The sequence below is a fragment of the Myxocyprinus asiaticus genome, chromosome 19, assembly GCF_019703515.2.
Source record: "Myxocyprinus asiaticus isolate MX2 ecotype Aquarium Trade chromosome 19, UBuf_Myxa_2, whole genome shotgun sequence".
Taxonomy (NCBI): Eukaryota; Metazoa; Chordata; class Actinopteri; order Cypriniformes; family Catostomidae; genus Myxocyprinus; species Myxocyprinus asiaticus.
In genome coordinates, this window is record NC_059362.1 from 38,383,317 (window position 1) to 38,396,794 (window position 13,478).

The 13,478-nt window shown below is 40.7% G+C and overlaps 1 protein-coding gene across 2 annotated transcripts in view; it reads right to left on the reverse strand.

Moving 5' to 3' along the window:
• Nucleotides 1–13,478, reverse strand: part of LOC127456679 (sodium/potassium-transporting ATPase subunit beta-1-interacting protein 2) — a 253,204-nt gene that overhangs the window by 19,883 nt on the left and 219,843 nt on the right. For both annotated transcript variants that reach the window (XM_051725147.1, XM_051725146.1), the window contains one exon: nt 12,497–12,557. In XM_051725147.1, the coding sequence (XP_051581107.1) occupies nt 12,497–12,557 (61 nt within the window). The remainder of the gene's footprint in view (nt 1–12,496; nt 12,558–13,478) is intronic.

Here is a 13,478-nt window from a genome sequence, read left to right on the forward strand (position 1 = left end):
TCCTAAACAGTGGATGATGAGGATGATATCTATGGAGGGCTGGTTGTGGCTCGCTGCCTGCTGGATTAGCAGATAGGCTAACATAAAGCGAGCTGACCAGATTAGTCGCGGGCCCCTCTGTGAGAGCCAGCCAGCTCTTTCAGGCCACGGAAGGACCAGGTATCTGGGTTTTCCACAAAGACGCAAAGGTACAAAAGTGTGTGATAAAGATCCAGGGTCTGGCTATCACAGGCTGTTTCTTAGATCAATGAACACAGGAGATAAGCTGCAGAATTAGCTGAGAGCTTCACTTGTGCATCCCAAACAGAGGGAGAATGGACGATTGGAATGACTATCGTTCTAATGATAGATTTTAAGGGGCATTTATCTACAAATCCCATAATCCACATTGGTCATTGTGGAAGTAGACCTTTGTCCTGATCAGTGTTATATGGGGACCTGCAGAGGTCAGTATCAAAGCTTGTGGCAGCAGTTTAAACCAGAGTGCTGAAGTTTAGCAATACATTGTCTGCCTTTTATGGATCTGTTTCTTAAGGCATGTTCATAACATGTCTGAAAACGGTATACATTTTTGCAAACAATTTTTTGCTTGGATACCTGACTAATTCTTTTGGCATCTAAACCAAGGAAGTCTATAATAAAACCAAATTGGCCCGGTTGCTAGGGAGGGTAGAGTCACATGGGGTAACCTCCTCGTGGTCGCTATAATGTGGTTCTCGCTCTTGGTGGGGCACGTGGTGAGTTGTGCGTGGATGCTGCGGAAAATAGCGTGAAGCCTCCACATGTGCTGTGTCTCCGCGGTAATGTGCTCAACAAGCCATGTGTTAAGATGCATGGATTGATGGTCTCAGACACGGAGGCAACTGAGATTCGTCCTCTGCCACCTGGATGAGTCGAGTCATTACGCCACCACGAGGACTTAGAGCGCATTGGGAATTGGGCATTCCAAATAGGGGAGAAAAAAATAATCAATAATAATTGGAAATCAAAAAAATAAAATTAATAAAAAATAAATAAAAGGAATGGCCATCAATGGAAAAAGATGATTTTTAGGTGCAACTGAATTTGTCCATTAAGGGTTGTCGAATACACTGAACTCAATGAAGCAAAGCACCAACAACAACTTTTTGCTGACCTCTCAAAGCGGCAGCCAGTGATTACCAGAGAATTCAGATGATGTATCATTACATGGGCAGTGCCAGTGCTAAAATCTAAACAAGATGTTCTCTGCAGTGCTTTCATATGGAGAGCAAAGTGATGCTTGACACTATCATTGTGTGGTGCATTGAAGCCCCAACACGTGTAATGCGGAGGCTCGTTTACAGTAACACCCTGTCTACACCGGATTCACATCACGTCAAAAGCAATAGGGTTTTTGAAACGCTCCTTTTTCGGTGAAAAACAAAAGGTGTTCTAGTTTGGATGAGTGAACATAGTGAAATTAATGTGTTTTCAAATGAAAACGTAATAGTGTGGACATGGCCTTAGTTTATGGATTACAGCTTCATTTTTGAAGAATATGTAACTGAACAAAAGTATGGATTTAAAAACAAACAAAAACATTTCAAACTGCAAACACTGATCTAATGCTGCATTCATATCCTGTTGGAATTACTGTAATTACAAGATGCAAACTTGGAAAGATTCTGTCTGGAACTGTTTATGCCCTCAGACTCAGAAATCATTAGTTTTTATGGCAATGCTCATAACGCAAAACAGATTTGTTTTTATTGACATCAAAATATTTAACCACTATATTTATCCACCTCTATATGTTTTTGAAAAAATATTTAAGAACAAGTGCTCCAGGTAACCCTGGCTATAATAACATAGAATATCAAACAGAAATATATGTAACTTACACTAACTCTTTATTATTAACACTATGGTCCTAATAAAGTGCCCGACGTGGTCTTCTGCTGTTGTAGCACTTCCGCCTCAAGGTTCGACCTGTTGTGCATTTTGAGATGCTGTTCTGCTCACTACAATCATACACAGGGGTTATCTGAGTTACCGTAGCATTTCTGTCAGCTCGAACCAGTCTGGCCATTCTCCGTTGACCTCTCTCATCAACAAGGTGTTTCCGTCCACAGAACTGCCACTCAGTGGATGTTTTTTGACACCATTCTGAGTAAACTCTAGAGACTGTTGTGCGTGAAACCACTGAGATCGCATTTTTTCCCCATTCTGATGGTTGATGTGAACATTAACTGAAGCTCCTGATCCGTATCTGCATGATTTTTTGCACTGCACTGCTGCCACATGATTGGCTGATTAGATAATTGCATGAATAAGTAGGTGTACAGGTGTACCTAATAAAGTGCTCAGTGAGTATACCTTTAACTGTTGAGGCTGCTGCCATATTTATTTTTTTACATGAACTCATAGCTTTCATAGAATTCCGAGTTTACACATTGTAATTATGAGTTCAACGAAAATGGTTTTCTCATAATTACGACAGAATGTGAACACACAAATACCCAAAAGGAAATCAAGTAATACCACACTTCAGAGCATTCTATCGTTAATGTGCTTAAATGTATGTTTGTGTTCTAAAGTGCTCTTAAAAAGGTCTTGAAACATTTCTCCTTTCTGATGGAACAAATGCCTCAAATTGTTTTACTGCCAAAATTCCTCCTGTTTACTCATGCCATGTTAATAGGAAATTCTAGGATCACTGATCTAGTAAAAAAAAAAAATAAATAAATTTACCAATGACTGTGGGCGAGAGGAGTGCCTGTGGGCATTAGCATTCAAAGACACAACAACTGTCCCTAGATCTAAAAAAACAAAAAAAAAAAACAAAGACTCAAATAGCTATTTATTCTGTTTTAAGCGACACATCCCAGAAAAAAGCCATTTCAGTGGCACCACCGCTGCAGGGAATTAGGATAAGATAGACGTTTTCTTCACAGAGCCACCATATAGCAAAGCTTTATGAGTTTAATTGTTTTCGCTTCACCCTTCCAAAAGCTTTTCCTCTGACAAAGGCATTTGTAAATCGCACACGGCACACAAAGCCCATCAGCATGTGCTCCCACCTCCCTGCAACCACAAAACTTGATTGCATATCCCCTAAGGAAAATCTTAACCTAATTTCGTTGTTATAGATGCAAAAAGTGTTTCCCTGCACCTTGCATACTCTAACAGACACTTCCTAATTCTCTCTCTCTCTCCCCCGTTTTCTTGCTCTCAGAGGTAGAATCATTTGAAATACCGTCCTTTCTTTAAAAGGACCCTGGGACGTTACCCTTGATAGTAGCTGTAATTATGGAGGGACCATGTTGATTGGTTTGAGCTGTTCATTACCTTTGTGGAGGTGCTTTATGTACCATATTAATTAAAGGCGTAATGGCCAATATGGCTACACGATTAGTGATTCTACATGCCTCAGGGATCAAAGCATCAATATCATTTGCTTGCCTTGGAGAACAATATTATTCCCAGTGCTGGGTAGATTACTTATAAATTGTAATCTGGTACTGATTACAAATTACACGACTAAAATTGCTAACAGTAATGTAATCTCTTGGATTATATTTTAAAAACAGTTAATAATAATATTTGTAATGTTGCTGGCAATGACAGGCAGACGATGATGATGTGAAGAACCCAAGTGCAGTGTTTATTTACATGAAGAGTGAAATTCAAAAATGTGAATACAAAACAAAACAAACTACTTGACGTGACTTGAATTAGTTTATCTTAAACAACATTACACCAAACAATGATACATTAACAATACCTGACAAAGGACCATGGCAAACATGAGGGTTAAAATACAAGGACATGGGTAACCACATGACATAAACAACCAATGACGAGACTGAACTAATAACAAGATAACTAGATACTAAAACATGAACCAATGACATGACAAGATGATAATGAGTTAACAAGACAATAAACCAATGAAAACAAGACACATGAACATGGAGGGAAACAGGATATCACATGACCAGGAAACCACATGACATGAACAGGAACAGGAACTAAACTTTCAAAATAAAAGACATGAACACAAAACATGAACAAAACACATAAACATAACATATCCCCCCCCACAAACAAAAAACACATGGAGTTTAATAGGGAGCTGGGGGGTGGGGGGGTGGGGGTGAGGGGTTGGCGGGGTCCTTGAGGCATGGCCTGGCAAGACAGGGCGTGGGGTGTGGCCTGGCGAAACAGGGCGTGGAGCATGGCCTGAGAAAAACAGGGCGTGATGCATGAGACCAGGGCGGAGCCAGTGGAAGGTGGAGCCATGGAAGGTGGAGCCGTGAGAGGCTTAAGGGGTGAAACAGGAGAACTGGGAACCCGGAGAGTAGCCGAAGACTCGAAGGGCCAGGGTTGAGCCAGAGGCTCGGAGGACCAAGGCAGGGTCACTTGACGTGGCAGACGTGGTAACATGGCAAGGCAGGGCCACTTGACATGGCAGACGTGGTAACATAGCATGATGAGGTAGGAATGGCAGGATGGCATAACGTGGTCACTGAGGCTTGCAATGCTGGCTCTGGGATGGACGAGGCTTACAACACTGGCTCTGGGATGGACGAGGCATGCAACGCTGGCTCATTGGCCGTGGCAGGCGTGGGCATTGGCAGAGGTGGCCCTGGACCGTGGAGCAGAAGCGGCCCTGGACCGTGGAGCAGAAGTGGCCCTGGACCGTGGAGAAGAGGCGGGCCTGGACAGTGGAGCAGAGGCGGGCCTGGACCGTGGGCTTGTGACATGGCATGGAGCAGACTCAGGCGTGGCTGTGACATGGCATGGAGCAGGCCGAGGCGTAGCTGTGACATGGCATGGAGCAGACTCAGATGTGGCTGTGACATGGCATGGAGCAGACTCAGGCGTGGCTGTTACATGGCATGGAGCAGGCCGAGGCATGGCAGTGACATGGCATGGAGCAGGCTGAGGTGTGGCTGTAACATGGCACGGAGCAGGCTGAGGCGTGGCTGTGACATGGCATGGAGCAGACTCAGGCATGGCTGTGACATGGCATGGAGCAGGCTGAGGCGTGCCTGTGACATGGCATGGAGCAGACTGAGGCGTGGCTGTGACATGGCATGGAATAGACTCTGATGTGACTGTGACATGGCATGGAGTAGACTCAGGATCCGGGGCAGAAGGTGGCACAAGCTCTGTGACCATGACGTGGCACTCTGGCTCGGTGATCATGAAGTGGGACCCTGGCTCGGTGACCATGATGTGGCACGCTGGCTCATTGACCATGACGTGGCACTCAGGATCGGCGACCAAGACGTGGCACTCTGGTTCAGCGACCATGAAGTGGCACTCTGGCTCGGCGACCATGACGGGGAACTCTGGCTCGGCGAGCATGACGTGGGACCCTGACTCGGCATCCATGACGTGGCATGCTGGCTCATTGACCATGACGTGGCACTCAGGCTTGGCGACCAAGACGTGGCACTCTGGTTCAGCGACCATGACGTGGCACTCTGGCTCGGCGACCATGACGGGGAACTCTGGCTCGGCGAGCATGACGTGGGACCCTGGCTCGGCGACCATGACATGGGACCCTGGCCCGGCGACCATGACGTGGGACCCTGGGTCAACGACCATGACGTGGGACCCTGGCTCGGAGGCCATGACGTGGGACCCTGGCTCGGTGGCCATGACGGGGAACTCTGGCTCGGCGACCATGACGGGGAACTCTGGCTTGGCGGCCATGATGGGGAACTCTGGCTCGGCGACCATGACGGGGAACTCTGGCTTGGCGGCCATGATGGGGAACTCTGGCTCGGCGGCCATGACGGGGAACTCTGGCTCAGCGGCCATGACGGTGGACGGCTCTGACATAGCAGTCACTGTAGGAGTGCATAGTTCCTCCTCAGCCACTCCTACAGTGAAAGATGAACTGCTCAATTTTAGGGATAAATCAATTAACTGAGCCAGATTGAGGGTAATTCGACCATCAGGCATCAGGGAGGAGACCGGCTCATTCATCCAAAACGGAAAAAGTCCTTGAGGGCAATATCATTACAGTCCACCCAGCAGGCCAGAGCACAGAAGTCCTCTACATATTCCTCCAGGGGACAATTCCCCTGATGTAGGCATAGGACCTGAACTGCTGGGATCATAGTTGGTTCAAGTATTTTGTAACGTTGCTGACAATGACAGGCAGACGATGATGATGTGAAGAGCCCAAGTGCAGAGTTTATTTCATGAAGAGTGAAATCCAAAAATGTGAATACAAAACAAAACAAACATAAACGACTTGACGTGACGTGACGTGACGTGACATGACTTAGCTTAAACAACATTACACCAAACAACGATACATTAACAATACCTGACAAAGGACCATGGCAAACATGAGGGTTAAAATACAGGGACATGTGTAACCACATGACATAAACAACCAATGACAAGACTAAACTAATAACAAGATAACTAGATACTAAAACATGAACCAATGACATGACAAGACTGATAATGAGTTAACAAGACAATAAACCAATGAAAACAAGACACATGAACATGGAGGGAAACAGAATATCACATGACCAGGAAACCACATGACATGAACAGGAACAGGAACAAAACACATAAACGTGACAATATTTGAATTTAATAATGTTATATTCAATCTTCAAAATAAATAACAGCCGGTTTCAACTGAAGAATATTTTTATTCAGATATATCCTTTCACAAACAGTAGCCTGTGCGCTGCAGTGGTGGAGATGGGGTCCCATTCGTCCCATTTTTTTGCATGGTGGTACAAGATCATCATTAGATCATATTTGACCTCATATCTGTCACAGTGATTGCCGTTTGCAATTGGAGTTTGTGCGATTCCATCATGAAAAGTTCATTTCTACCAACAGTAGCTGCAAGTGGGTCTTATTAGAACAGACACAATAACAATGACATGATCCATGAAATATTATAAATTATGTAAAATTTTTCATTTCTTTTTACACTTACATAGCACTTTATTAGAAATACTATCCTCTTAATAAAGTGCCCAATGTAGTCTTCTGTTGTTGTAGCCCATTTGCTTAAAGGTTCGACATGTTGTGCATTCTGAGATGCTATTCTGCTCACTACAATTGTACAGAGTGGTTATCTGAGTTACCGTAGCCTTTCTGTCAGCTCGAACCATTCTAGCCATTCTCCGTTGACCTCTCTCATCAACAAGGCTTTTCCGTGCAGCTCACTGGATGTTTTTTGCTTTTGTCCCATTCTATGTAAACTTTAGAGACTGTTGTGCTTGAAAATCCCAGGAGATCAGCAGTTACAGAAATAGTCAAACCAGCTCATCTGGCACCAACAATCATGCCACGGTCTAAATCACTGAGATCACATTTTTTCCACATTCTGATGTCTGATGTGAACATTAACTGAAGCCCCTGAACCATATCTGCAGATTTTATGCATTGCCCTGCTGCCACATGATTGGCTGATTAGATAATCACAGGAATAAGTAGGTGTACAGATGTACCTAATAAAGTGCTCAGTGTGTGTATATTAATGCAACAAGTTGCAACATACCTCAGCAACCTTAAACAACTAAAGTCTAATTTGCGTTGTGACAAACACCCCTTAAAATAAGTTCTTTCCTGTCTTGACTTGTTTGGAACACGTTCCACTTTGTATTTTCACATTACTCCATGTTTCTTTATAGCTGTAACATGTACATTAAATAACATAAAGCAGCACTGGACACTAATAGCTGCACAAATCTATCACGGTATAAATGGTATAACAAAATCTCAGTTGACACACTTCTACAATTGCATGTTAAATTCTGTCTTACCAGTCAAGTTTCCATTCCAATAACATTTTTCAAAATAAATAAGCATAATAAGTTGTGGTTGATTAGCTCAAATCACATTAAAAACTTCAAGCTATTATAGCTAATGTGTATGCACATTCTATAGTAAACCAACAGGCGATTGGCTTATTTAAACCTAAGGGGCTGTTGAGATTGAACGCATTCTCACGTAAAAAAAGACAGCGCAAGAATGGAACAGAATGCAGGTTTCCCAAAAGCTGAAGTTCTTTTAACTTGACTCAGTGTCTTAAAAATGTAGCACTCCTGCTCAAGACACTGAAACAACAGGGAGAAGTGACTGAACTGTCAGAAACATCCATCTAGCTCATTAACATAGAAAATCAATTAAAAGACAGTGCAGACGGACACTAACATGTTCAGTGTGAATGGTCCCTAAAAGTCTCTATCTATCTAAAAGACATCATATTATAAATTACGATTTCTCCTTTTCATAAATACTGTATATGAGTGGTCCATCCCCTCCCCAATGTCTCCCCAATTTCCAACTCTCAATGGATACTGACATCACCGAAAAACCATTTGCAGTTCATCACAAGCTGGAGTCACTCAAATTCAGGGTTGCCATGGACTGATTGGGAGAGACTTTTGAGAGGGATTTCCAATTATACAAATGTTCCCGAATCTCTGATCGCTGATTGAGACAATCAGGAACCTAATTCAACACTAGGAGGGATACTGCTGAATTATGTTTGAGGATGTTAACCAATCATTATGGCTGCAGAAGTTTTGTGGCACAAAACTTAGCTCATTTGACTAATCAAATGCCAGTAAACTGGATTTTATGAGATAATTAGATTATATTATTTTTGCACACATTGCTTAATTGGAGAGTTTTATTTAAAAGGTACTCAAAAAGGTTAGCTGACAAAATATGTGAATGTAATTTCTACAATTATTGGACAAAATGCTTCTGTCCACCAGAGGAAGGAGTGGCAAAAACGGCATGCTTGCATGCAACATGTAATTTGTAAAGACACATATTTTAACATAGTAGATTTAACCTGAACACATTATTTTTGAATTTTGAAGGAACTTATTAAAATGTATTAAAAGGAGGCCATGAAACCTTTGAAATAAAACAGTTAAATGTAATAAGAAAACATTCTTTAATCTGCTGAACAACTTCCTCCCCAGTCCAAAATACCATACATTATATAAAAATGTAGCTGCAAATCTCCTTCCAAAGTCTGACTTTCTGATATCAGACACATTAACTGTCACAATGTAATGCAGATTTGCAAAGAGAGAGTTATTGAAGGATGGGGCAGCATCGGTTGAAATTGAAGCAAACCCGCAGCCTGTGAGTATTAGATGCTGTTAGGGGCTGTTCACACAGGACATGTTGTTGCATCCAAATGCACATTTTAAAAATAGTTTTTCTACTGTTTTTCTTTGATTATTGTGATGCATCTTGCTGCTTTGTCAGCATCTTGAGTTTTTAAGACACTTTGTCAAGTCTGAAGTTGTTATACTTTTAAAGGAATAGTTCACTCAAAATTGAAAATGTATAAATTCATAGTGGCTTGTGTGTTCAAGTGAGAACATGTGAACGTTGTTTTAGGTACTAAACAATGCAAGTTCTCGTGTGAACGTGAGCCACTGAGAACGAGCTTCTCTCATGCACTCATAAGCACACAACGGCAGTCAAGATCTTCACTGAAAAGTGACTTAGATTTCGGGTTGTTTCTCATCAAAACCAATCGCATGCCTTCAGAAGACTTATAAATATTATGCACAAGTCGCACTGACTACATTTATGATACTTTTGGGTCCTTTTTTCCACTTTTCAGTGAGGCACCATCCACTGCCATTGTATTGTTAAGATGGATGGAATATTCCTTTTTGTTCTGTGTACCTGCATTCTATTCCCTTCCATTGCGCACTATTTCACTGTTTTTCATGAAAGAACTCATCCTTTTTGAATGCCCCTTTCATATGCGAAGATGGCATTTCAATAGGAATCTTAAAGGTACAGTATCAAAAAATGCCTGTTTAATTCTAAGGGTCAAAGAGAAGGTGGATAATGGTCATGTTAAACAAGATTACCACTGTTGTTGGTGGAAATCTTGACTAACATTATAAGTGTACCTTAGGGGAAAATAAAATTGAAATATAAGGTCCCATTAAAGTCACTCCTGTTTATTATGTAGAATAGAACAGATAAAACCTTCCAATCCACTCCGGTTTGAACCTACACCCTGCACTGTATGAATCCATGCATAAAAACTCATATACACACAAACATTTAGCATTAATGGCCCATCACACTACACTGCATATATTCTGATAAAGGGCCCCCTCTCTGTGATCCTAACATGCAGTGAAGTCACTCAGTTTAATGAGAGGCCAGCCCTCCGAATACAGCCATGCTTAATTACATTCAGAGTGAAGATTAATGATTCTGATTATTCTGATTTTGAAACAATTTAATACAGTGAAAATACAAAGAGGACAAAGAAGGGAGATGCTTAACCAATAAACAGCCACACACACTCTTAAATATGTGCTCTCTCTCTCTTTGTCTCAGTTGCCTGGTGATGATAGAGTGATGAGAACAGGGAAAATAGGGGGATGATAATGGACGAGAGCAACAGTATTGATCTTGCCTTTGTTAGCCTGAACATCCCTTGTTATTGTAGCTTTATTCTTCAAAAGTATACCCAAAGAAAAAAGTTTTCAAGTCTCTCATTAATTAAACATCTATCTATGACAAAACAACCTTGCTGTAAATTATAATTTTTTCTTATCTTTTGCCAAAATGGAACAGCTACTAAGAGAATAATCTATGTGTCTTTCCTCTTGCCTTTAAAACACTAGTCCAAAAAACATCAATTATAAATAAATTCATCCTCTTATCAGGATTATTTTTCTTTCTAATCTTTTTTTCAGAATGGAATGACGACTAAAGAGAATGATCCATGTGTCTAACACCGTGTCCTAACCAGACATGGCATGACAAAGTGACAAGTCATAAAAGATATTTCTTCCAGTGAAAGGGCATTCACATCGACAGCGATTTGTAGCAACTCATTCCTTTTTCAAAGTCAGCTGGAGATTTCAGGCAACATGAGCGACAGTCAGTACGTTTACATGCGCAGTCATATTCACGCAGGTTTTTGCATAGTCGAACTACAGTCTTCATCTGTCTTTCCAAGTATACATAATAATGCATACTGTAACTAAATATTTAAAGGAAGGATGTCAAATTTGCCATTTTAAATACACATTGTGCATCATCTCTATATTTCGGAGCAAGCGCAAAATGCAGAGGCCAATTGTGGTCCAATTAACATGTATACATGCTAGACAAAGCCAAACTACAAGCACATTTCTTGGTATGCTTGCTCGACTTCTAAAAAATTGGACTGGTATGATTTTAGTTGGACTAAAATGAAAACATGAATTACATGTTTTAGTCTGAATGAAATCAAACTTTTAAAATGCATGTAAATGTACTGAACGACCACTGGTGATGCAGCAAAGTTGATAAAAATTTTGGACACTTTTCTAAGACTGTAATGACACATTTCCTTAATTTTGCAGGGTAATTCTAGCTAAATCTAACTTTTTTATTTTAAATTTTTAATCACTAAACTTTGTGTTATATTACCCTGGTTTATTAAATACAACTGCTGTGGGAGAGACAGTAAATTATTTTCTGACTGTCGTAATCCAACGCTCTCTATATTTTTATCCTCTTTTGGAAAGTCATGGAAACATAATATTTATTTGATTTTCTGGGGAAGGAAAATCTATTAATTGCTATGATCTTCCATGTACCTCTATAGACGTTTCCCCTGCTGTAGTTTACTTTCACATATCAAACCGAGACATGTAAAAAGGGTTCATTAATGCAAATGATTTAAGCGCTGTCAGTGTGAACAGCCCCTCAATCTTTGGTTTTGTCCTTACCATCCGCGATAAGTGACAAGCAACTGGAAATTTTGTTGATTGCTCGGTTCATATCTTTGTGGTGTTGTGCCGGGTAGCCCCGCCTACTGTGAAATGTCATTGGCCCTAAATACTTTGCCACAAAACTGAGCAATAAAATCAAAGATGCTTTAATTGGCTGTTTTTGTGTCATGTCATGCAGCATTTTCACTTTTAGTGTGTACAGATAAATTGCTTGTTGCTGAAAACTTACTAGGACATTAGCGTGACGGTGACAGAAGTTGTGTTAAGTGTGGTGTCTCATCATTACAAATGGAACAATTGCCTCCTTGCCTTTAAAACACTGAGCCACAGGCTGGTTCTTTGGGATCAATAAAAGCAATCTTTTAGATCCTGCAACATCTAAATTCAGATGTTTGCTGGGGCATTAAAACTAGGCTAAATATCTGCCACAAAGAGCAATGTCTATATCAGTGCTTCATTACTGGGGGGAACAAATAATCCTCTACATGTTAAAGCATTAAGGGTATGTCTCAAATCGATGCTTGATTATAAAAACATATTGCTATAATCTGTTTGGCTAATCTTAAACACAAATCATGCATCTTATGCATTGAAGTCTTTAAAATGGCAATTAATGGCTACAAAACATACAATTATATTATATATTATATAAAGGTGATCTCTTAGATTGTCCTACAATACAAATGTATAGTAAGACATGCTTTATTTTGGAGTGTAAGTCAAGATCCAACCAAACGTGTATAACAAAGTTATTAAGAAATACTTACAGCTGTCCTCCTCTTCTGAAATGAGCTTCACAACATAACAGGCATAGATGAACCCAGCAAGCTGTAAAGAAAATAGAAAGCAATATTTACATTTACATTTATGCATTTGGCAGACGCTTTTATCCAAAGCGGCTCAGAATGCATTCAAGGTTCAGTCAGTTTGTGTGTTCTCTGGGAATCGAACCCATGATCTTGGCTTTGCTATGCCAGATAAACTGTAGTAATTAATTAGCCTACTGAAAGTAATTTAAACATTAAAGGTGACATGAAGCAGCATCAAATGGAACTGGTAAAATAATGATTGGTTCCAAACAGGTTTCCCAAACACACCTACCGCCTCTTCTGAACAGGTACAAAACAGGTAGTGCCCTAGTGTACTCTTTAAAGTTGCCAAAATCAACTTATATGCATTTAAACTTTCTCTTTCACTTACTCTTTCTCTTCTAGGAAAATAGGCCAAAAATTTTAATGACTCATCTTTTTAGCAGATCGTTTTCATCTTTTTAGACAAGGCTTTCGATATGTCCCGTGGCCGCTCCAGTTTCCTTTTGTCAAAAGGAAATACGTCAATCAAGCTACTTCTCAGGGTCATTATATCACACTATTAAGCAAAAAGTCATCAGGGAAAACTGTTGGTAGTTCATTCGGTTAATTAGAGATAAAAGGACAACATGTTAGAGGACAAAATGTTTATGTAGTTGGGGAATGAGAGAGACAGTAATAAAAATAGCAGTGAGAGCTTTTTATCAAAATGAATCACTGCCACAGGAAATGAGTCTTTAGAGCAATGAGGACAGAGACGAGCAGAAATGTTGGAGCAATCTCCACTCTGTCTCTCTAAAACACAAGGTTGTCACGATACCATAATCATATCTTACGATACTATACCAGCTAAAGTATCACGATACCACAAGATAGTGTGTTAATTTTTAACAGTTTGTCACAGCAAAGGTGGTTTTTAGAAACTAGCCATTCCACTTGT